Source organism: Vanellus vanellus (genome assembly GCF_965231255.1).
Source record: "Vanellus vanellus genome assembly, chromosome: Z".
Classification (NCBI taxonomy): domain Eukaryota; kingdom Metazoa; phylum Chordata; class Aves; order Charadriiformes; family Charadriidae; genus Vanellus; species Vanellus vanellus.
In genome coordinates, this window is record NC_138908.1 from 39,560,458 (window position 1) to 39,587,095 (window position 26,638).

The following is a 26,638-nucleotide window of genomic DNA, read 5'->3' on the forward strand; positions in this document are numbered from 1 at the left end:
TCTGCTCTAGTAATCAGCCAAATACATAGAATGTAAAAGTATTAGCCAGTGTCTCATGTGCTCCAGTGTGTATTTTGTTTAAAGGGATTCAGAACAGTTTACTTAGCTGACTTCAGATATTTCTTAAATTTTTAAATTTTGCTACCCTCTTCCTAGGTCTAAAACAAAATAATAATAATTAAAGGCCCAATAGAATTGGATCTGGATTTACTGATGCTCTTCCGAATTCACTATCACCATGTCAGAGGTTGCACTCTTTTCCAGTTCCAGTGCATATGGGTTATACTCTTCTTCGAGTTTTCTCTTCCAGATTTTAACTAGGAAATATTAGGAAACAAACAAACAAACAAACAAACAAACAAACATGTTACTTTATAATACTTGAGGAAATACTCAAAATGAAAAGTCACACTGATTCTCTACTGCCTCCTCAAAGTAAGTGCCGAGAGAAGCTGGCACATGGGCACGTTGGCCTGTACACCACAGGACATCAGATAACGCATGAAAGAATACTTTAGGAGTGATGGGATCCATTGAGGTCCCACTGTTCAGCCCTCTACTCAAGCAAGGCTAGTTCTGAAGGTGGATCCAACTTTATAAAAACACAGAAGTTTTCAAAACTTTGAAAGAAATTATGAATTGCCTAGTATCTGTGATAACTGTCATTGTCCGGTGACTGTACAAGCAAGACGGAGAAATGTGCTTCTAGAAGTGGAAGGCCTCAACAAAACATGAACACTTTTGGATAGGAAGATCCATCTAAAACAGGCTTCAATACAAAACTTAAGTCCTCCATACTTATACAGTGTGCACTTCCAAAAAAAAAAAACCCAAAATCAAATAGAAATAATAAGGAGCTCTGTTAAACCTCCTTGGACAAAGCAATGAGTACTGGCTGCCATCAGGGGATTTCAGAGAAGAACTTCCTCTAAGACTTTCTCAGCAAGAGCTGACCTCAGGTTTATAAAATTAGGGGAGCAGGGGGAAGTCACAGAAAAACCAGAATTTCCCCCCTTACTAACCACTAAGGTGTCAGGTGTCATCACTAAGGTGTCAGGTGTCATTTGTTTCAGTGAAAATGGTAGAATTGAAACGCACTTTGAAAACTGAACCAAATCCAAGCCAGTAAATACTCACTATAATTTGGTACATCCTCATCAGAGTCCTTGGAAGATGTTTTACCGGTTTCTGATAAGCCATTTTTTCCATATTCAGTGGTTAAGATGCTGGGTTGGGTTTCTCTTACTCCTCCTTCAGCTTCTTCCTCTAAAGCTGCTATCATATCTTTGTAGGCCTTCCTGGCCTCTGTTGTCAGTTGTACCATTCTATGAAAATGGTCCTATGGAAAAAAAAATATTAGTAGAGCTTAAATCATACAGTAAGTTTGAACATCTCCATGAAAATCTGTAGTAAATATTCCTTATTCAGAACATGTATGTTCATTTATAAAAGTTGAGCAGTGAAGTATGTATAAGGACATGAAAACCAAACCATTTATAAGCACTTATAAAAACACCAATTCTCTTGAAATAAACATTTTGGGAAGAGATCTAGATCGAGAGGATGTCAGAAGAGATGGCCAAACTACTTTTTTGAACAGTGCTGAGTGGCTGTACTTGTGGCTTACTAGCCACCGACCTGGAATAGAGTATAAATGTGCAACAGCAAAACAAACAAACAAAACCTTAAAAAGTAATAATACTTTTTTTTCCCCTTAGGGGTAAAAAGTAAAGCTAAACAAAACCATGAACCTACATATTTCAGCCTACCTGAGCCCCATCATAGCTAAAAATTCCCACCACGCTCACAGGCACTGCTTTGTTCACACAGCGGCCCAGGGCCTTGCGATTAAGGGCAAAAACAAACGGGATATTCTGTTCACAGGCACAGTCAATAATGTTGTGCAGAGTCTCATCCAACCCACCTGGACCAGAAAAAAGAATTAGCAAAGGATGACACTATTCAAGTTGATTACAACTAAAGGACAGTACTGTTACACAATGGCAAAAAATACCCCAGGGTTACGGGTGCATTTTGAAATTACAAAACTTTATAGGAAAAAACACAAGGATCTCAGTAATAGCATTAGATCTCCATTTTAAAGGAGAATTCGACATTTTTTTCTTAATTCTTAATTAGCAGTGTCCTTAGACTGCTACTGTTCTGTATTTTGTTACATGTGTAGTATAGTCTAATGTAGTATTAAAAAGAGCCAGCTTCTATGAAATTCTTTGAAAGTTAATAGAAAATAAAGACAATAATTAACAACAAATGTTAAACAAACGATCACTGACAACTTACTGTCAATCTGTGGCCTAAAAGAGACTGAAACAGCAGGGCTTCTGGTGGTAGCACAGCTGGCATCAGTAACCTAAACAGATTCTAATTTCAGATAACTTCCCCCACCCCACTCAGCTCATGCTTCAGCTGCACAGCAGTAAACAATCTGAAGAAGGAAGGCATCTTTATATGACTGGATTTCAAAGGCTACTCAAATACGTTCCTCCAATAATAATACTGCTGCCAGTATACTGAGTATGCTTTTTACATTTCTTTCATTAAACAAATATAGGTTTTTTAAACTTATTTACCCTTTGACTTAATCTTTTCACAGTTAGGAGAGATGATGACACACTTCAGTTTTTTCAGCTTCAGATGTTTCAAAACTTCTCTAAGACCCATAACAAGTCTGCGTTTTATCTTTGCCTTTACTGGGTCTTTCTGATACAAGCGATCTTGGAAACGAACCAGTTCTTTTAAGAGATCTGTCACACAACTGTCAACTTCTTTGCTAAGTACCTGGCTGCAATAACTGGAAGAAAGAATCAATTAAACGTTAAAACCCCTAAAATTACTAATATATAACACATAAATATGTAATATGTAAAATATGTAAAATATAAACAGTTTAACTTCTAATCTACATCTTTGTCTTTTTTTTCTATTTCTACTCCAAATACACTTGTTATATACACGAAAACAAAAATTTACTTAAGATTTTTTTCAGTGGTTGAGAACTTACAGAAAGTTTTGTTATTTGTGATATCTGGCTCCCCTATCAAACCATACTAAAAATACATACGCATGTGTACAATAAACCTATATATATATATAATACCAATATGTATATATGTACATATTTTTTCTATTGAAGCATTTTTGTGAGGGCATTTATTTTGACCTATATCGAAGTACAGCAACCAAAGTATAAAATTCTAATTTATTTCTTAACAAAGATGGAAATCTGGATCAAACTCCTCCTTCTCAGGTTTGTATTTTTTGACTGTCTTCCTATTTCACTTATCAGACTACAGCCTTGTGGTGTTCATAAGGAAAGGATAAAACCAGACGTACTTCATCCTTCTAGTGTTCCCTGGAAAAGATCAGGGTTCCAAATTATTTCCCCCCCCCATCTTTTACACAAAGAATCATTCAGTAAAGAAGGATCTCAAAGAGAAAAACTAAAGATATCTAAACTGCACATTGAACAGAAAGATGCCAAGTGGCAAATCCACATAAGATTATGAGAAGAGATCACAAGACCTATCCTGTTATCTCAACATTTTATTTAAGTTACAAGAGTTTTTATTTACTATTTCCAGCTGATTTCACTAAGTCTCAAAGATAGGTCTACTAAAACAATGAAAATCTAATCTAGAGGCACAAAACATTCTAAGCTTTGCTGAATGCTCTACACCCTATAATAAATAGGTAGGGCTCAGTTGCCCTGTACATATTCAACCCAAACTGTGCTTTCAGTAAAAGCGTTGCACAGACACAGTTTAAGTAATTTTTAATGGAATCAGAAGTTAAATTAGAGCTAACACATGGCAACAGGAGGATAAAGAATGGCTGTATCAATATTAACCTTTACTATAACATAATGGCAAAAAGGCCAGCCATGACTTTATGGGAGAAAAACTAAAAGTTAGAACACTGCTTGCCTAAACTAACTGTTATAAACTGTCGTGACTGGATCTCTGATGTCTTCACATATAGTAATGTCTATTCCTTCTTTTATAAGGAAAGATATATACACATCTGTTTAAACAAAACTAAAAGTGTTTGCACATAATAATCCATAAATCTTCCCTTTATTTCTCTGCCTAGCCATAACACGAAAATGTAATTTCACTAGTCACATGCTTTACATTTTTGCCATTTGGTCTGGCAGCAGAAAACCAAAGTGCACACTAAAAATAAACAGGGTGTTACTACTCTGTTTCTTAAATATTAAGCTGGTACTCCATTTATTTAAAATAAGGTACTTATACTTTAACAGCAGCTCCTCATTGTTCCTTAGCTCCTAATGAATTTCTGATCTTTTTTTTCCTTCAAGGAACATGCATTTTGAAGTGAGAATTACAACAATGTACACACTATTTCTCTGGATATCATTTCTTTGTTTGTGTGTCAGCTTACAGAAAAACTGAAAAAAAAATTTAGAACCTTCAGTCTAAACTCCAATTAGTGTTGCACAGCATGCAAGTGAAGTATGAAAATCTTGTTTGAAAAATGCTGTATCAGTGGTACTGTGGAAAACCAGACATCAATACAATCGATACTTACTCTCTGAACTTCCTACTGTGGATTTTTGGAAGATTGGGGGTCAGCTGCTTTGAAGTCATAGAACCTTCTGTAGATTCCTTTATCCCTGTGTTCTCCAGAGACCCTTCAGCAACTTGTGTTACAGGAACAGCTATCATGTAAATAGATATTTCAATAAAAAGACAGACCAAAAAGCATTGTGAAGAGACTAACTTGTCAAGTATGTCTTGAAGCATCATTATTTCAGTAGTACAACAGCTGGTGGTAGTAGGGGAAAAGGTCATACATTTTTTAAGTCTTAGTTTTTATTATTGTACCTCTTTATAAACAGATTTCCAGAGAGATACAGGGACTCTCATTACAAGATATAACAAATCCAACAGGCATGGAAGTGTGGAATGGTAATCAGTATCCCAATTATTCAACTACATTGACTATTAGCTTCAGCATACTTTAAAGTCTAGATAAGTCCAAGTAGACTCTTAGAAAATTCTGAAGTTACAGTTTTCATTTGGTACACATTTTTGAAAGCACTAAGTGTGCTCACTCTCAAATCTCCATCTACATACTGTATTATAGCCTTTTCTTGAAAGATACCTGCTTGACTATGCATTTCATCTTCAATAATATTTTCTGCAGACTGACAAACATTATCTTCATCTTTTAGTACTGCTGTCTGTTCTAACAAGTGTTGCTGTTTTCGTTGTTCTCTTTCTTTCAGAATAATCTAAAAAAAATAAATATAATAAATTGAATACCACATAGATAACAAAGCAGTTTCTGCTACCAACTGTTTACATAGAGACCATTCATAAAGAAGTTTGGCACTATCATTCAAATTTTACAATATTAGGATTTTTTTAATTAGCACATAAAAAGAAGGAAAGATATTCCCTAAATCTACTTAGAAAAAGTCTTTTTCCTTGATTACCAGTGTGTGGGTGGAGAAAATAATTACTAGGGATCAACCACAAGGGCAGAACTAAAGTTAAAGCAACAAACCGCTTCAGTGCAGAGAAGCAGGTGAAAGTCTCCCTTTTTACCTTTCTTCTTCTGACTGTCAATTTGTAGGAATTCAGCCAAACACTCAAGTACATATACATATACACATACACATACACACACATACACACAGTTACTCTTCCTCCTTATTCCCCAGTTAAAAATCTTGAGTCAGTCTAATAGATCGCTGCCTCTGAATTTGCTGGTTGAAGAAAAAGAAGAAATTACCATGGATAGCTAAGCCATATGGTACACAGAAGGAAGGAAATTAGTACATATGCTCGATCCAAACATGCTACAGTAGGTGAAAGCAATCATCAGTTTCCTGAAACTCATCTTCTTTCTCTGCTTTCATAACTGCTAAGAAGCAGTTATTGTGTATGTGACCACTAGCTCAGCTAATCTACCCAAAATTTTTAATTAATTACACCACACAATCTAATTGCAAAAGTAAATTTCTCCATTTGCATTTGTCAAAGATGAACAAAGAAGATGAATAAGCTCCCTACCATACTCAGAACACAGCTATTACACGACAAAGCAATCTTTGTCATCTCAAATCTACTTCAGAAAATAGATGGCATGAAGATAGAACAGACAGAAGACACAGTAATTAGTATCGCCCTCCAGAGTTTGTTATATATGTTGTTTATATTCTACAGTTCTTAAATTCAATTAAGCAGCACAGAATGATCACTAAACTACCTTTACTAGCTCTGCAAGAATTGTTCTAGACCAAAAAGTGACCTAGCGACGGAGTGGTACCTCAAAATCCTCTGTACAGAAGATATGACAGGAAGCAACGTGAATGGGCAAATTGGGAAGATACAAGAGAAATCACCAGGTGGATCTAACACTAGTTGCTGCAGAACCAGATGAAGTTCTGGCTTGGAAGAGCATAGAAACATTAAACACTATCTTTGTTTGATCCATTCTCCCCAGTCCTGCAAATAACTATATATCCAAACCAAGTAAGACTTCTTTGGATGTCCCCCTGTACCAATGATGCGTGGACACTTTTGTAGTGGCACTTCTTTGGCTATCAAGTGATTTAAGTGAGAAAATACATTTTTGGGGAATTTTATATGCTATTTAGCAAGACTCCCCTCTTATCCCCTGCCCCCCCTCCCCTTTTTTAAACCAAGGAAAGCTAAAGTTGAATTTAGACAAGTGGATGCTGAGATGCAGATCTCCATACCAGAAGGTTTAACAGGCTCACAGAGTAATACTGATGTTACATCAGCCTATATTGTACTATTTAAGGTAAAAATATAAGCACCTTTTTAAGACGTGTTGGTCTTTTTGCTTTAGGGACTTCTCTCTGTTTCCCTTTCTTTACCAAAGGAGCGCTGGAATCCAAAGGGTTATGAGGCATCTTTCCTTGGTTTAACCGGTGACTTTTTGTGGCTGTAGCAGGTTCTTTAGAAAGTAATGGTATGGCACCACCAACTGAGATAAAAAAAAAGTCTGCATCAGACAACTATAACAAATATCTAAACTAGAATCCAAAGCAAGTTTAATGACTGGATTAGGACTAGTATGCACATACTAAATTTGTGTTGTGTTGCTATTAAGAATATTCATAGGCAATACTGTGTCATTAAACGACATTATTTAATAAAGATACTCATCCCAAAAGACTGACATGTCCTCTACTTCTATTATATGACTAGAATCACAAGCTCTGTCCCTGAACTCCCAAAAGTCATATCTGGCAAAACACTGCACTCCAAGCTACCTTCAACACCGCACCACACTGGCTTGGTAAACCTTCCGGAATCCCCATGTTTCATGGTAATGGCATTTCCTCCTTCACAGATTCTTTACTGTGTTAAGATAAATAGTCAGCTGCGGTATTACAGATTTTAGGTTTAATTGCTGTAAATAATCTGCAGCACTTACTCCTACCATTTGTTACGCCTTAATGAAGTGGATGAAGTTAATTTGCAGATGGGTAATGAGTAATGCAAAGCTACAGCTACGTCTCTTTTGCTTAACCAGCACAGCTCCCAGGAGATGTCTACTTTACTTGCACTTTTCTGAGGGTTTAGAGCACAGAAGTTTTAAATGACAGGCCAAGTCACTGAAGCTGGACCTTCCAAACTATGACCTCACACCCTAAAAACTACTCTCCCTTTTCAACTCGCTATCAGTAAGAATCCTGTATCATGTGAGAGCACTTTGTCAAACTTAGTTACCTGCAATATAAATGAGGTTACATTAGCAAGTCAATGAAGAGGATGACATAAGTATCAGTGGAATAAGCTTGACACCTTTGTGCCTCAGGCAACTTCTCTCCTCTAAAAAACACCCAAAGCTTCTGGCAGCTTGTCTTAAGCCATCTTCAGTTACTGCTTCCAAAGTATTTATATGCTGATCCTCCAATACCACATACAGTACTATTAGCATCATTTATATATATAAACATATATAGCAACAGTTTACTTCATAGAACCGCTACACCGCAACTTTTCTGTTTTGGCTCTGTGTTACAAAGGCAAATTGAGAACTGCCAAGAGTGTTGTGCAGTATGTTAGCATAGGTGGCTACAAGAGTTAAAGCTGGATTTGAAGCAATACATAAGTCTTCATCCTGCAGACACATGATATTTCCCTTCATTGTGTACATCACCTCTTCATTTCAAATTCACAGAGTTCTCATGTTCCTGAACTTGATGGCTTGAACAGTTTGTGTAATTTTGCATGATTGATGCATTTCCAAAATGTAATTTAAATTCAAATAATTACTGCTTTACTATGTTGTTCCACCCATACGTTATTTACCATATGAAGGAGTAAGTGGAATGAAACAACTCTGTCTGCAGTTACACTCCTTGCCCTTCTTGTTCACTATACTTCTGGTTACAGAGGTCAGCACAATGACTTCACAAACTAAAGTCACATTTTTGATACACACCAATTTAATGGGTGCACGGAATGTTACAAAAAAGTATAAAGCTGAGGTAACATCTGCCTTATACTTCCAGGGCACGAACACAAGACATAAATTTCTCTTCTGCAGCAGATTCAGACACAGGCAATTCAATATTAGAAAACAGGCATTGTCACCAATACCTTTGTGCTCCACCATCTACTCGACTGTCCATGCAGTGTATAGTTTTATATAAACAAACCTGGTTATTAGCACCTCTGCAGCATTGAGTTTGACTGACTCAAATGAAAAAAAGAGATCAATTGCAGAAAAAGAATTTTAAAAAGCTTCTTACAAGTTCTCTCAGTTAGTGAAGCAAAAATCTCATCATTGCTTGGTATTTTTGAGCTTTTTATTTAAAAGCTCAGCTATCATACTAAAGATTGTGACATTAATTCTCTTGTGGTTAACTGTCTTTCTGAAATAATTTAAAAAAAAATTTACTGAAATAAGGAGAGAAATTTTATCATCATTTAATTCTAGCAAAGATCATGCTTCCTTTTGCAAAATATACTGTACTAAATAGCAAGACTACATTTTGACCTACAATGAAAAAGACACTAAGCTATTTGTTTCTGCTTCCTGGTTATGCATCCACAAGGTCTGAAAGATTTTCTCCCTCACCAAAACCTAGCATTTTGTTAAGAGCAATTATTTCACAATTCTCAGGCATGGCAGAACTCATTCTTTGGCTTGGGCTGACTGAGGAGAAGCAAAGGAGCTTTTCCACTCAAGTTAGAGCTCTAGGATTTCTAGCATCAGAGGAGCTTCAGAAAGCCTTTGTTACTGTGCAGCCCCTTCCTGCAGGTCCACATCACAACAGCAACACGTATTTAAGACAAAGCAAAAATTTCCGCAAACATCAGTGTTTTCATAAAAGCTAAATTTCAATCACCTCTCATATTTATAAAAGGTGTTCTTTTACACACCACTGTCCTGAAGATTTTTCTTTCCCCACGTCCTCCTCCAAACAATTCAGAATGCCATGCTTTTTAAATTTGTTTTTTTAAAGAACCTTCATTTTCTCTTGTATCTTGTGAACTGTGCTCCTGTCTGCATATTCAGAGATCATTACAGATCAGAAATCAGGCTACATTTAATGTTTTAATGCTTAAAAACAACTCAAATTGAAAGCAAGGAAATTTCATTGTAACCAATACCTGAAAACACCACAGGTTTAGAAGACTGTTTTGACTTCTCTGTTTGCTGCTTCTGCTCCAAGACTGCCAGCATGCCGCCCAAATCCAACTGTACGGGAATTTGACTCTTCTTACCACTGCTCCTGGATGTTTCCTGAAGAAGTTCAGTACCAATTAGCAATGCTATCCATTTCAGAATGTAAAGACTGTATTTCGTATGGTGCGTAATACACTCTTAACATCTTCATCCATAATAACGTTTGATTTTTAACTTGATTCAATGAAAGTGTTGTGATATTTAAATAGACATCAACTTTAATGTGAAAAATAAAAAAAAAATAATCAGAAACAGCTCAAATAACTTTTGAATAACTACTGGAATAAAGCATAAAATGATAAAGTCTTTAATAAAGGAGGTGCTTTATATCAGGGTCCCACTTTGGTCAGGCTGCCACCTACCTTTGAAAAAGGATTACTGGAATTGAAATTTTTGTTAAAAGTACAGAAAAACTATTCTGTGAATTTTCCAGGTTTTGTGATTGCCAAATACACATATCATTATCTTCGATGCCTTATTAAAAAGAGAGGACATAATCTTTACGCACCACCTCCTCATAGGCAGTAATCTTTCTGTCTGCTTTGAAGAGAAGGCAGAAGCGGTGTCGCACATTTGGCATCACATTTAATGATTCAGAATATAAAAGATTACAAATGAATAGTCTAGTAAAGACTACGAAAAGGCAAACTACGACAGCAGAACATGCTAAGGAAATGACTCATGGATTTTGTACTTTTAGAAGTCTTATCCTGGAGGATCAATTCATTATAGCTTCTGTTACAACAGGGTTAAGGAACGTGACCTCCTCCTGAGCCCAGGATCTCCTCTTGCATCAGAGCTATGCCAGAACCTACTCACCAATATGGAACAACTCACTGACCTCACTGTTGCTCTGCATTTCTCCTCATTGCCCCAGGCTAAGTGGATCTCCTTGCCTCCTTGTCTTAATCTGGCAAATTCACATTTAAGAGATTTCAAACTCTTAAGACAACCAGTTTGGACTGGATTTATGCCATCATCAAATGAGACAGGTGAAAGGAAAATTCCAGATATCTGAAACTTGCAGACATTAATGGAAAAACTAGTATTTTTCCCTAAACACTGCATCACAAGCTGGGGGCTAGCAATTACTACCTGGCTAGCAATTACTACTGACTGCTTCTAATCAAGAGGATCTTGTCACTTATCTCGAAGTACGAATACAATCACAGCTGTGCTTGGATTTAGTCTTATATTTAAATATGCTGATTTTCTTTTGTCATTTTGAGTTGTAAACTTCTTTTCAAACATGAATTAATTTACCTGCATTTTTTTCCTTTCTAATATAGAAGATGAAGCATGCTTCCCTGCTAGTCCATCCGCTTTTGGAGTTCCATCAAGTGTGGGAGGCCGATTATCCCAAGACTCTTCAGGGAGATGGATCTTTGAAATTTAGAGACAAAAGGTGACAAGGAGGAAGAGAAAATATTTAAAGACACATGGAAAAGGGTAAAGTGAAGACGATATTAAATTCAAATGGAACATAGACAGTGGGATTGAGTGTACCCTCAGGAATTTTGTAAATGACACCAGGCTGAGTAGTACAGTCGATATGCTTCAGGGATGGGATGTCATCCAGAGGGACCCTGACAGGCTTGAGGAATGGACCTGTGTGAAGCTCATGAAGTTCAACAAGGCCAAGTGCAAGGTTCTGGACCTGGGTTGGGGCAATCCCCAATATCAGTACAGGCTGGGGGATGAATGGATTGAGAGCAGCACTGCAGAGAAGGACTCGCAGACACTGGTGGATGAAAAGCTGGACATGAACTGGCAATGTGCACTTGCAGCCCCGAAAGACAACTGTATCCTGGGCTGTGTAAAAAGAAGTTCAGCCAGTATATTCAGGGAGGTGATTCTCACCCTCTACTCTGTTCTGGTGTGTCCCCACCTGGAGTCCCGTGTGCAGTTCTGGGGTACCCAGCACAAGACAGACATGGACCTGTACAAGCAGTCCAGAGGAAGCCCACAAAAATAGGCAGAGGGATGGAACACCTCTCCTACAAAGACAGGCTGAGAGCGTTGGGGTTGTTCAGCCTGGAGAAGAGAAGGCTTCAGGGAGACCTTATTGTGGTCATCTAAAAGCAAGGTAATTTATTGGCTGCCATACTACTTAATCAGACTCCTGATTTTCTTTTTTTAGATTTGGAAGAAAAAATCAGCAAGGCAGCTTGATCTTCAAATATTTGTTGCAGAGGAGTATGAGTGGCTTAATGATCACATGTCTCTACCACTTACGTAAGCTTTGAGACGTTATATCCCACTTATGCCTACAAAGCTAAAAGGTTTCTGTCATTTGAGGTGCAAGTCTGTAGCCCTTTCTTTATAACAAATCTGGTTTCTGCAATTACTGTGCCTTTGCTGCTCATTCCTCCCTGTTGATTCAATTTACTGCCTCAAACAAAGCAAACAAGGGTTTTGGGGGTTTTTTTGGTTTTGTTTTTCTTTCAACCACTAATATTCACAGTGAAACAAAACCAAGGACAAAAATTTCTAGCAGCAAAAACAGTTTCAAAGAAACAGAAACCTCGATTTTCGCCTTTATTATTTATGTTATTTGCTTTGCAAAAGTAATCACATTTCCAATCCATGTGATTTGTTTGGGATTCATTCCTATATTGAATGAATTTCCAAATTAATCCTGGGGATTCATGTCACTCATGAAAAAAAAAAGCTTGGATTTATAATTGATGGTAAACTCAAATTCTTACCCTTGCACAGCTTGAGAACAAAGTGTTACACTGTTCAGATGCCCTCAAAATTTGATTATATGATCAAAAAGCAAAGGCAGAAATTGAAAGAGTCTTAGTATTATTTTTATGAAATTCAAAATTAAACCAGAACACTACCTGCAGGAAAATAAAGCACATAAACAGAATTCATCTCAACTAACTGCGAGTGTTCACAACAGAGGCGTCTATATTGGAATTAGTATCCCAGAGTTTAGGCAGCAGTTCAGAGACCAAAATCTTCTTTGGAATGATGTGCATCTATTGAATACAGTGAGTAGCTCTTCACTCTCCACAGAGTACCTAAGAGGATTGCCATGGACGGAGACTCACATCATAAGCACCCATTTAGTCAAAAGAATTCCATCTTTAGTCTCATTTAAAACTTGCAGTCTTTTCTTGCTTATTTTCTTAACGTTCACATAATGTCGTAAGATTACTTACTTCAGACTGCTTTCTGACAGCAGGAGTAAATGATGGTTTCTGAGATCCTAGTCTGTTTCTCCTATCAGAAGCAGCTGCAAGATCAGGAAACTCCTCAGCATCCTAAATAAATAAATCAGAAGATGATTTTACAAGAACTATCAAGTCCATACTCTCAAATCTGCATTTTCTTACAATTATTCTCTCCCTGCTTACCAAACATACATCATAATTTTTTTCACTGTACAAAAACTCAGAACCCAAGTGCAGTGCCACCAACTATAATCAGCATTACAATGGTTAAGTCATCTATGCGGCAGCCAATTCAAGGCTGAAAGAGCTTACAAGAGAAATGCTTCCAACAGCAGCTTGTTATTGCTGTCAGCTGATACAAATAATTAGAGGTAAATGGTTCCTAAAAGAGTGTTTCTCAGATCATTTAACAGCCTTGCAAACAACCTCCCTCTTCTTCCAGTATATTCTCCAGCTGTGCAATTCTGCCTTAAAGGTGTGAGTGGTGAAGAACAAAAAGGGCAGGCAAAAGGGTAATAACTCTTGACTACAGTATGGAAATAAACAGATAAATCACTGAAGTGATTATGTAGGCTTAGACACAAGAGTAAATTTTATTAGCAGAGGATACATTATCCAGACTCCGGACTAACTAAGAGCAGACAGACTGGAGCTTGCTCTACACTGGTCACATTATATCCACTACCGCAATCATAATGATCCCAATCCACCAGGTTGGTTTTCATTCAATTGCTTCTCCTCCCACTGTTTCTCCTCTTGAGAGGCCTTTTTAGCTGTGATACAGTACTACTAAACACACCAACACTTTTACTGCAGCCTGAAAGACTTCATTTAAACAGCCCAAGCCATGAAGCTCTAGCATAAGGGCAGACACACCTCATTTTTAAAGAAGCTTGGAAGTAGAACATGACTGCAAGAAAGGGAAAAATATTCCACAAACACACTCTTCCAGCTTAGCAACAGGAACCAGAGGTAGTACTTCCACATTTAAATAGCCCTCACTAGAATAAATTTTTATTTCAGTCTGTCCAGTCATTTCTTGAATTCAGATAAATTTCTGGCATTTGCAACGTACTGTCGCAAAATGAATAATTAAAATCCAGCACTCAGTGTGATGTTACACCTCCTTATGTTTGTTCTTAACTCATCACCTATAAGAACCAGAGGACATCAAACCAAATTAGGAGGAAGATCAAATAATTTACTTTTTACTTACTTGTCACTTCTGATTCCCACTTAGCCATCTGTTTTACAGACTGAGAAGTCCTAGTTTATTTAGTCTTGCCTCCCACAGAAATTGCTTCATACCTTTGATTATTTTTGGAGCATTTCATTTATCTTTTTTAGTTCAACTATGTATAATTTTTTAAGGAGTGGGGGAAATACATGAAAACAAAATCCACTCTATATTTAGATAGGACAAGTCCTGGATTTACGTATTGTCGTAATCCATTTTCTTTGCTTTTTTCCTAATAATTTCCAGCACTATTTGCATGTTTGACCAGTACTACCAGCATTGACCTGATCATCAATAGCAGCTTCAATTTTTCCCCCCCTCGGAGAAAATACCTAGCTCAGGGCCAATCACTGTGTATGGAAAAACAGGATTACTTTTCCCAAATGCATCCATCTATGCTCATTAACAGTTTAAATAAATAAGTGACTTTTATAAAAGCGGTCCAATATATTGCTCTGGTAAGCTACTGCACATAGCAGAACCTTTAATCTTCTGGGTGCCCCGAAGCTACATGTGTATGATCCTTTCATGCTCTTCTCTTTCAAGAGCATCATACAAGCTCACCCATTTTTCAAACTGATGAGCACGCAAGCATTCTCAGCAAACCAGGAGGGTCTGAAAGCTGTCCCCCACTGCTACAACAGATGCTGCATCCACATCACGGATTTCAGTGAAATGCCTATGCCCTGTTCCATGATTCTATGCCATTTTTTTCTACTTTTTTCTTCAATAGTCCCACTACCTTCCTAGTACTTCCCATGACTCCTGCTGTTCTCTTTCTGTTTAGATGGTAAGTCATTCACACATCAGACATTGTATGGTAGCATATAGTAAAAACAGGGATGTTCTCATGAGGGAAAGAACCTGCAGATCTTTGATTCTACCCATAATTCTCTAAAAAAGAGGTGTGTAAACAGTAATTTCTTGTGTTGTTCCAGGACAATGAACCACACAATGAAAAGAACATGCAGCCACAATTCCGCTCCATGTTCCATGTTAAAATGTACAGAACAGAAGCTGGACAGGAAGCTTTCTTTATGCTGCCACTTCACAGATTGAACATTATGTATACTAGATTAAACATATAAATCAACCCATGTACATAGTACTTTCAATGAATTGGGCTTCCAATGAAGCACTGTTAAACTATGGACCATACAACGATCCTCTAATGTGGGAGAGTCTAAAGCTTCCATGATATTGATACACAGAAGCATCAAAATATTAATATGCATATCACAGATATACAGATTTGAAAAAATACTGGAATCGGCAATCAAGAACATAAGCAGTGACAACTGTGTTCCACAGAGATTGCTTCCAGATGTGAGATGGGCAGAATTGTAATACCAGTACCACATTCTTTAAAACCAACACACACTATGGTACCCAGTATATTCCCTGTTCCTTGTGCACTTTGCTTTCTGCAACAGATACTACAGAATACTTTTAAAATTTAGGAAATTTGACTTAATTGTTATCTGTTAACATTCAGACTGTCAGATGCCTCATTCCAAATTTGCTCTAAGTCTCTTCAGCACTTTGTGTTCCTTGAATATGTGGTAAGGCAAAAGGCACAACTGTTCCCTACCAGTAACTTCTGACATACATCTCTACTGAAATGGACCTGACCCAATATACTCTACAAATGGGATTTGAACTTAGATTTGTACAAAGTTGTGTTAACATCTGGTCTTCCAATATGCTTGTAACACTTAAAAGAACAACAACAAAAACCTCTTCACTGTACCTCAATCCTTGGTGGTTCCTGTATTGTAGCAGATTCGTTTTGAAGTTTCTCTACAGCAGTGAGTGACTTAGTCTTTTTCTTCTTTTTCTTCTTTTTTTTCTTCTTTTCTGACCCTTCCTCAGGCTCAGTTTCACTAGCGTCATTTTTTGTTTCTGACTGCTGAAAAAAATCATGAGGTGTGACCATTAGAAACTGATTTATTTCAATACCACCTACCAAAATAAATGCAAGTGACACACAACTGAAGGGTATCTTTATCAACCCAGGCTAGGACATTAAGTGGACAAGGAAAAATCAAGATCTCTTAGAAATTCAGAGTGACTGCAAAAACTCTTCATTTGAAGCACATTGCATGGTTATCAGAATGTATTGGGACTACTGAGATTTCAATAGGAAATATCCACCCAAATAAGGCAAGAGTTCCATGTTTCAGGTCTCGTTTTGAGGGTAAGGAATTTGAAAAAAGTGCAGCCTAAAAGTAATGTATTCAAATCAGCTATTTTGGAATTTCGTGTTTCTGGAGTAGCACTGCCTTTTTGACTTGTTGTTATTCCTTTCCACTACAAGAGAAGAAAAAATTCTAATAAGGACAAGGTAACTTAATAGTAATTCTTAAAAGCTACATTAGGAGTGGACATGGTACGGAGCCTAAGAGAAAAATGGCATTGTCTCACATCAAGAGACACAATCACACAATTAGTTTAAAGCAGACAATTCTCAAGTACCTTTGCTTCACTATCGTGCTTCCCTTTGCCTCCAGAAAGACCTTCAGATGCTGGTGATGACACAATTTTCTTTGGGGGTTGTGAAAGTACCATGGCCCAAGACACATGTGGCTGAGTAGAGCCATCTGCAGGTGTTTCAGGAAATGTCATTGGGAAAAAAAGTGATATACAAAGATGTCTCAAAAATATTTCTCAAATATTCAAAAGAAAAAGGATCAGTAATGAATTAATCAAGGACTAGCAGGTACAGAAGAGAGCCACATTTCTTCTGAGGAAGGACTGAAATAAGACACACATTTCATTTCTCCAGAAAGCTTTCCAGAATTGGAACCACTCCATATATTGTCCAGCACTACATACATATATTTAGCCCAATTAAATTATAATTGGAAATCTATACTGTGTCATACTAACGACATACAAGTAATTCCACACTCATTTTCTAAGCTATTTTTCTTTAAAATAATGAACTTCTGCTATATTTACATACAAAATTCCTTCAGTATTTATCCCACTCAGTCATACAGCTTCCATGTACAAAGCCACATCAGTACTTTCTAAAAACTTCCCTTACAGTCATATAAACCAACTGAAAGACTTCCTAATGTGCCTCAGTGTACAAGAATTTCACCCACTACCACTCAGAGGTATCATTGTTTTGAAGGAACTAACACTTAATTTTGTAAATATTTCAAACACACAGCAAATACACAACAAAATCTATTTTTGAATAAGAAATGAATGAGAAAAACTTTCATTGAACAATTGCATTGCAAGGTTTTGGTAGTGGTAGGTTTTGGTAGGCTGCAGGGGTGGCCTCTGTGAGAAGGACGACACCGCCAGCCCCAGCCAGCTCCAAAACAGACTCAGACTGGTGCACTTCTATGTATACACAGAAATCCAATGAGAGGCACTTAGACAATTCAATGCATAATGCATCTGGTGGCTCTAAGATAGAGTCCTGCTAAACAGAACTTTTTTTTCACACAATTCTGGATTTAAGTATTCTGATTAAATTTAAATACCTGCTTGCAACTAGCCACTTGATAGTTTGTGGCAATTTGGGGAGGGGAAAGGGGGAGAAGTTCTGCATCCCACAGCCAGACAACCAGTAAGCAAAACAAATAAATTTGGGACATTTCAGCTTCACAGTTCTCAACAGCTATCCTTCTTTGTTTAACAGACTTGACAGAAATAACATATACCCCAGAATAAAATAACTTTTGGGTACATACTAGAATATAAATTGCCAGCTATTTAAAACAAATCTTCTTATCAAGACTGATCAAATATTTAACCTCTCATTTATTCTTGAAAAAAAAAAAAAAAAAAAAAAGAAAATTACTCTACAGACTTCCAATAATCAATAAGCATTACTTTCCTCTTAAACAACATAGGAGGCAACTATCGCAATATTTGCCCTTAAGCATCAATGAAACAGCAGAGACAGTTCTGATATAATAATAACTCTATAAGCAACAATGAGCTATAAGTGGTCATCTCATCTGAAATAAACTGACACAGCTTTATTTGTTTGGGTTTTTTCCTTTTGTAATGAGATTGCTGTGTAATTGTTTTTTTACTTTACACATCAACAGCCACTCAGAACACTTTACTTTTCCAAATTGATGAGGTGCAACCAGTTAAAAATATGAGGAAATAATTTGTGTCTGGAGCACTTACCTCTACCATCAAATGAAGAGGGAATTAAGCTGGCTCCTGTTTCATCTAAAGTTTTTGTTGAAGCTTTGCTTTCCGCAGAACTATCTTCCTGTAAAATAGGCAGTCAGGTATCATAAAAGTAGGAATAAAAATTACTGATCTAAACAGAGCTAAACATAAACACCCCCCTTAAATTAAAAAAACCTCAACCTGTGCACAAATAAAGGTGTAGGGAATTTTGTAGCCTTTTTTTTTAGTTGCTTTTCTTAGTGGAACCATCATTTTTACCCTATAGCATCACAAAAAAATAAGCAAATGCCTCTCCACTGCTGTACAAGAAAGACAGTGCCTTCTTATATTTTACAAAAGTATGCAAACAATGATTCTAAGAACGAACAAGAAAAAGTTTTAATGTTCTAAGTACATTAAAAATAGAGTCCATCATCAAATTCAAACTAGTAATGAAAAAGGAAACTCAAGTGACAGCAACAAGGTCTTTTTTCCATCACAGGCAGTTTTCCACTGAGAGGCACTGGAAATATTATGCTGTTTAGATCCTACAAAATTATTCATCTTTAATCACTGTTGAAAACTCTGATTTAATATACATGACATATAGCTGAATGTGTTAGTATTGTATTTACGAACAAATAGGGAACCAAGGAAATCAAGAAAAAGAATAAAGTTAAATGCTTACGTCTTAACAATATTTTTTCCTCCTTCTAGAATTCAGTTTCTTATTTTTATACTTTAGTACAAAGTAATTAAGTACAATATTCCAGATTTGAAAAACATCTGTTAAAACTATTGGATAAGTGACTGCTTACCTATTACTTCCAGGCGACAGAGAAAACAAGAAGCTGTTAAGAAACCTCAGGAACATATGTGCTCTGTACAGGCAAGACAGAAGTCTAGACCATAGCAGTACCAATCTAAATTCTAACAGTACTTGACTTTCCCCTATCTACTGGCAGCAGAGAAAAGGAAAGAAGAGTGAGAAACTGTAAAAGAGGAGACAGCAAGCACTGACAACACCATCTACAAAAAGAACTATAAAATCTCTAGCTATGAAACTCCTTGCTTGCAAGGTACTTAAACAGGTCTTAAATTACCATACTGAATGCAAAACACTTGCATTCAGAAATGGTTGAACTTTAGACAAGTTTTGTTTTTATGACTTCTGCAACAAGAAAGCATCAGCTAACCTCTGTGTTCAACAAAAGAGACATCTGTGGTTGACTAAGGCACGTAATGGTACTTTTCGATGAACATTTTGGTCCACTTTTATGCTGTACATTCAATATCTTGCTGCTTCCCAAGCTCTGTGACTTGCAGAAATCCAGAACGGTAGCTTCAAATGTGTGTACAGGAAGAAACTCTGTTTTTGGAGTCTGAGTTGACTTCTTGTTTGTAGTTTTATTGAACCTGTCTGAATAAAGCATGTAAAGTCTAGATAATTAAACTTGCTTGTGATCATTTCTAGGTATGTTTTACAATACACTAGTTGACATAACTACAGTAATTGTCAACTGAACTACTGCAGTAGTTCCTATTAAAAAAAAACAACCTAGCATTTATAACCAATGTGTATACGCAACACTGACTCAACAGGCAACTGTACATTCAGACACTTGCTTAAGAAATTTTTCATACTAGTTTACATGACTTTCTTCAATCAGAAAAAAAAACATTAATTCACCATCCCTTGTCAAAAAGTCACAGAGGAAAGAAATCCTGTTCCTTAATTATTCTAGATTTAGAAACATGGTCACAAACTGGAGGCTATAAGATAGTGAACCATGTTACATCTGTTCGATGTATTTCTAAGCAAACAAAACATTTGTACCTGGCTTCACGGAATCTCTGCTGCATGCAGAGGTCTGGAACGAAGTCCTGTTCACAATTCTGACAGAAGAGTCATCTCCATCATGCCTCTTCTTGTCTAATTTTTTCTCACTCTCTTTTGATCTTCTCTGCTGCAAGTATTTGTGACATGTTTAGTTGATTTTACTTGAACATTGTAAAGTCACCAAGTTTGCCTTAGCTTGAGTTAACAGTTACCTACCTCTGCATCTGGAGCTTGACCATCAAGTTAATACAACATAGTTAGTATACCATAACCACAAACAACCAATAAAAACAGGATCAGCCAGTTAGAGATTTGTTATTTATCTACCTTGTTAACCGTGCCATTTTTAGCAAATATTATAGTCCAAGCAAGAAGGATTATTCTATATGTTTCTAGACAACTGTACTTTTAAGAGCTCATTAATCAGAGCATTTCCAACACTTTAAAATTGTTTGGTTTGGATTTAGAAAATCGTTCAGTCTGATTTTCTAAAATAGAGTTTCTTCTAGAACAGAGCTAAACTCTTAAAAGCATTCCAATCTTTTGACAAAACTACTTATTTTGGGCAAAACTAGGCAAGACTGATGTCACAACACCCAAAACACTTGGAGCAGACAGAAAGTAATTAGAAAAGATACACCTACATGATCCCAGTAAAGGAAACATATTCACATATACTGTAAAGTCCTGAAAACCTCGTGATCCTCACAAGAAACATAGTTTGGCAAAGCTGGGCTCAGGAATCAGTATGGCAGGCAGAGAACAAGCACTAGGCTCGCACCTATGCTAAGTATACTGCATCAGCCTAAACGAGTAGCTTAACTCTTTCTGATCACAGGATGCTGGACTAAATTCAAAGTAAATCTGGCACCAACATTATTTTCTTGGGTGGGAGGACAAGGTATTTGCTGATCTCCAAACCTAAACCATTAAAGCTTTAGGAGATGTCGTCAAATTAATGCAAAGCTCAATCATTTCTCTTCAAGCTAAAAAAAAAAAAATAAAAAAATGACAGGAGCAATGACAAAAAGACTGTCCCACAGTACACAGCTCAGTCCAAGCCCCTACAAAGATCAAAGAACTCCTCCTAGAAGCTAAACTAAGTTTCTTCATATTACATGACACTGAGCTAATCACCTCCCCAGACAGCTTCAGTGTTTAATTTTTCTCTCAGCAAGAAAATTAATAATTTTAGGTCTCTGCCCTTTGTATCTTACGTCTAGTAATACATGCGTAGGACCTAAATCTTACAACTGCCTCTACACGGGCTTGACCACAGTTAAGTTACCAGGTCTCTGCCTAGGGAGTAAGGTCCACCAGAAGGGTGTGACTGGAGAACAGATTACTTGAACCTGTTGGAAACAACAGCAGCCTTACAATTCCAAGAGACACGATGTCTAACTACAGAAGGAAAATGGTTACTAATTTTTCCCCTGATTTTTATATTTTGAGGAGTTTGTCTATTTTTTTTGTTCAAAAACATTATCCAAGTTTGGGGAAATTTATCCCCAAACAGGCACACACAAAAAATGACAATGTTTACCGAAAATTTGCTTTACCTTTGATTGAAAGTGAACATTTCTAACATGAACCTCTCATCCCTCTCCACACCAACAGGAGTTCCTACTCTCTTGTGGATTGTTTTCTACCTGTAGCTGGTCTTAGAAATCCTTTAACGACAGATATGGTCTCATCACTTGTCAGCCACATAGCTTATTACAGCCACCAGGTGTCTCTTAACTCAGGCTCATGGAAGCTTCCACTGGGCTCAAAGAAAGCCCTTCCCTGTCCCCCAAGCGCAAATAGTGAACAAAGGAAAGCACTGTTCCCAAATATATAGTCCTTTCTTCCCCCCCCCCCCTCCCCCCCCCGCCCCTGTCCCCGATGCTGCTTTCTGAGGAAAAAGAATTAAATTCCCCTCATGCTCCAAAAACACTGCTTGAAAAACTTTATTAATTCAAACAGTAGAATTCCATTAACTTTTTTTGAAATCTGAAGCTGGGCACGTTACTAACATCCTCTTTAAATGCTATTCATTGTCACTACAAGAACAGAGAGTGATTATTCACTTTAAAAAATGAACCAAATATTTAGAAAGATGGATTTAAAATAATAATTTATTTTTACTTTTTAAAAAACACATATTTGCTCACCTTTGAAAGAGTCTTACTTTCTTGTCTGATTGGATATGTTTGCTCAGCAGATTCACTGACTATTTCTGAACCATTATAGTGTGTTGACTTGTTAGAATGATATTGTGAGCCAGCTACTGGATATACATTTGAAACAACATCAGGTGAGTAAGAGCAGCTGGAGTATTCACGGAAGGCAGGATCTCCCAGAACACTATGTGACGGACATTGAGAAAGAGATGAGAAGTCATCCCAGGGCAAATCTTCAGCATATACTTGTTGCCTAGATAAATGTATCATCCCTTGGTTGAAGAATTTGTTTAACAAGAAATCCATATTTCAAAAGAAAACTATTCCATGTTACTTTAATTATTTACTGCTATAACCTGCTTTAAAAAGAATTAATTTTGTTTTGGGAAAACATGCAGTTAAGCAAATATTTTAAAATACAGATGTCATCTGTCTCCAAGTTTCAAAGCTAGTTTGCTTTGCAGTTACAATCCTCATTTCTCTTTAAGTTTATCAAAGTTCTCTGCACTTATTTTCAGTAGGCTTTTTCTTGTGAAACAAACCAAATGCACAGTATGACTACATAACATGCATTACACACCTGACTGCAAAAATACAAACGTTAAAAAGTAAAACCTGTCTTAAAATGCCATAACGAAGTAGGTGTATAGCAATTTATGGGCTATAAGACATGTATGAATTATAATGCAGAATTATAAGAAAATCATTAACTGACCTGCATTTAATCATCACAGTTTATAAAAACACAACGTCTGGGGCATGCCTTTTTACTTCAAATGTATATTGAAAGTTCCCTTCCAATTTCCTCCTATGCTTTGTACAGAAACTATATGCCGAGATTCCAAATTGATTAGGGAGAAAGGATATTTCTCAGCTTAAGAAAGTTGTGTTTAGTTTTTAAAGCTGTTCACCGTGAAGCGGCCAAACTCTGAATCTTGGGTAGGTAATGAAAAACACAAACTTTCCCATCAGAACAAGAGACTTCAGATAACATGTTTCTTACTGCCTGCTGCAATTCTGCTAGACTGTATTCAAAACACCTATAATCGTAGTTTACACACAGAGAAGAAAACTAACAAATGAGAGTAAAAAAAACCCAAACCCTATGGCTCACTCCTCAAAGGGCAAAACATTCTTCAGAATATTGCAGTTGTCTGCTGTTGGGTTTTGGGTTTTTTTAATGCTAATTGATTCGGGAGCAAGGGACAAGGTACCAGACACAAGACCAAAGAACATAAAAGCAAGAACCTAAATCATGAAGACAACACAGAAGTGTTCCTACAGTTATAATACTAATGTATCAGAGGTTTGACTCTGTAAGAGTATTCAGTGTTTGAAACCGGAAGGTTAAAACCCCCCAAGAAATAAGATTCAGAAAATATACATACTTATCCAAAGATGGTTCCTGAACAAATGGGTAGCATGTAGTTAAGTACCTAGGAAAGACACATGCTTCTGAGGGTTCTGACCATGCCACAGTTACCGCTGCATGTTTTGGAACAAATGGTTTGACCTCTGCTGACAACTTGATGCCCTGAGAAACAAAACGTTTTTTTGGCTACATGCATTTGGAGATTAATGTTATAAGTGAAAAATACTCATCCCTGTGAGCTTAACTGTCATAGGAAAGTGTTAGTTTGCGCTCTTCTAACAAAACATGCAAAACAGTAAAGCTCACCAAAAGGAAATGGAGGAAGAGGGAGAAACAAAACCAAGGAATTCTACGAGAAATGTGACTGCTCTGAAAAGTTATTTCCTTTAATACCCACATTTACCATGAAATATTCACAAAGGTCAGTTATGGAAAGGACAGAGGCTTGCTTAACACAAGATGCAGTAAACGCTAATATAGAAATTCTGCTTTAGATTTGAACAACATAAGCTAAAGCTTATAACATATACTAGCATAACTGTAAAATCAAACTCTGAAAGTACATAACAATCACGGCTTTGTGTATGTCTGTATTTTAAGGTAGTCTGTCTGAAATCAATACTTAATTGTATTGCCTTCCCATTTCTGGCACAACACCAATCTATTAAGAAGAATTTTCCATTTGTTCTGAATTACCACTGACTTAAACTGGACATGTATATCTGGAAGGACATTGAAATGAGACTCAAAGTGTTTATTGCCATTATAGTATTACACAGCCTTACTCACCCTAATACATGCCACAAGTCCTTCCTATAGTTGATTGTATATTTTGGGGTACCTGACACGCTACATGAAACGTGGGATTTTTTCATGCCAAAGGCAATTTCAATAATTAACACACAGGGCTTTTAAAAATATTCAAATGGTACTGTCAATGCTTGAGCATATAAACTGGACTCCCTGCATCCTCTAGTAGCTCAGCAGTCATTTGTATCATTAACACTTAAAGAGCTCTCTGACGGCCTAAAGATTACAAACAACTGCAAACTCTTCCGTTTCTGAATCTACCAGGCAGATCCAAATATACTGTGACCATCCATTGTAACAGAGACAAATGAAATGTGAAACTGGCACAGTTAAGTACACTAATATATATGAAAACCATAAGGTTGGGAGGTAATTAAAGCAAAGCATAGTTGAACAATTATTGAGAATACTTCATTCACTAAACACATAGCATATCACTGGAAGCAACTGTGTTTGCAGGCTAATCGTTAACTTTAAAGACCCCCGATCCCGACCAGGAAATAAGTCCATGTGCAATGCAACGCTGTTACTGGTCAGCATTTGTGCACCCATTTTTAAAGCGACCGGGATGTCCACATCGCCTCGCAACAGACTCTCCACTCTCTGCACAAGCAGCGGGTTTCACACTTAAGCTCGCTGGAAGTTGTGTCTGGGGTTCCCCTGCCAAGCGGTGGGAAGTGACGCGCTGGGCACGAACCGGAGCTACCCCTTCCCCCCGCTTCTGCCCTTCCCGAAGGAATTCTACCCCCTGTCCCGCACCGAAGGCCGATTCAAGGTGCGGTGCGAGCCGCCCGCCCCGGTGGAGGCTCGGCCACCGGGCGAGAAAAAGGCGGTCCGCCGCGGGCCTCGGGGGCGCTGCGGGCCGCGGCAGGCCGTCCGTGGCTCCCGCGCCGGCGGAGGCAGTGGCTCCGCACTCCCGTTACGCAACAGGCCCGGAGGAGGAGGGGAGGGAGCGAGGGACTGCGCGGTGCTGCCGCCGCCGCCCTTACCTCTCCGCGTCGGCCCGACCCCGGCCGCCTCTCCGCGGACATGGCCTGGGCAAGCCGCCGCCGCCCCCAGCCCGCCGCCCTGCACGGTCCGCTCCCCTGCCGCCCCAAGCTCGGCGCAGCCGCGCGCCGCGATGACGTCGCTACGGAAGGGGAGAGGCGGCGGCGGGAGAGCCGCCCACCGCCGGAGCCCAGTCGCGTGACCTGCGGCCGCGCGCTGGAGAAGGCGGTGAGCCGCCCCGGCAGAGGAGAGCGCGAAGGGCATAAAGGCGGGCCCAGAGACTTTTAAGGAGCACCGGTGGGAAACAAGGAGACAACAGCCAGGACTCTGGAGCTGAAGCCCTAGGGAAAAGCGCCCCTCAACAGGGTTGTTACCGGAGGCACTTCTTGATGTGTGCGTGGCGCTGGGAGAGCCCCGCGCCAGCGGGGGAGGCTGTAAAGCCTTAGACGCCAGCACTGAGTGCCTTGTACATACCATGTGACCACCACCGAGATGGGCATCTCTTGCCACTTCATCAGAGGAAAGACCACGAGGTTTATTGTCCTCACCAGATTTGGCAGGTTACTTACCTCTGTCCGTCATCACAAGGACCTTGGTCACAAGCATACATCACACAGGGGAGCACATACTTTATGCAGATGTCCCTGTTTTTGTTGGCCTTCCAGATCCCCCCCAGCTGTAACACTAGCTTGCATTTGCAATGAACCGGACACAACCACTGCTATTATACTCAAACACCAAATACACTGAAGCTCCTTTTTAAACCATGACTTCATGGCTACGGTTCCAACACCACAGCAACCATTTTAGTGCAATTTATTACATGTCAGATTGAGTCTATTCATCAGCTCACCTTTGCTGGCACACAGCTTCTTAAGAGGACCGATCAGAATTTTGCTGTATCAGCCCTGACCTTTTGTATGTCAAGGAAACCAAGTTCATGCTGTCCCACAACCAGCAGCTGCTTTTGTCAGATGACAAGTACCCCGTTTACTTTGACAACACTCCCAAACCACTACTGCCTATGCAGAGACAGGGTACAAGCTGGCTGCCCAGAACAAAACAGTATGTAAGACCAGAAGTGCAGGCCAAAACCCCAGGTGAAAAAGTTTGTGGCAGAAAGATAACCTGGTGCTAGGAAAAAAAAAAAAAAAAAAAGCATGAAAATATCTTTGTGAAATATTA

General features: G+C 38.2%; 1 protein-coding gene across 4 annotated transcripts; it reads right to left on the bottom strand.

Annotated features, from left to right (window-relative positions):
• Nucleotides 1–53: 53 nt before the first annotated feature.
• Nucleotides 54–25,550, bottom strand: SECISBP2 (SECIS binding protein 2). 4 transcript variants are annotated; one of them, XM_082498047.1, is made up of 18 exons: nt 25,456–25,550; nt 23,673–23,818; nt 22,276–22,468; nt 20,120–20,249; nt 19,479–19,702; nt 18,295–18,382; nt 16,612–16,736; nt 15,887–16,042; nt 12,888–12,989; nt 10,981–11,100; nt 9,642–9,774; nt 6,830–6,999; nt 5,146–5,275; nt 4,570–4,699; nt 2,592–2,812; nt 1,770–1,924; nt 1,138–1,339; nt 54–317 (listed from the first exon to the last, which is right to left on the bottom strand). In XM_082498047.1, the coding sequence occupies exons 1-18, from the start codon at nt 25,495–25,497 to the stop codon at nt 208–210; spliced, it is 2,577 nt and encodes an 858-aa protein (XP_082354173.1). In that variant the 5' UTR covers nt 25,498–25,550; the 3' UTR covers nt 54–207. The 4 variants fall into 4 exon arrangements, 3 of the variants coding, with proteins under 3 accessions (XP_082354173.1, XP_082354172.1, XP_082354174.1); XM_082498046.1 differs by having other exon boundaries at nt 15,887–16,045; XR_014270234.1 differs by lacking the exons at nt 54–317; nt 1,138–1,339 and adding an exon at nt 2,302–2,371 and having other exon boundaries at nt 1,862–1,924; nt 15,887–16,045.
• Between the last annotated feature and the right edge of the window lie 1,088 nt (nt 25,551–26,638).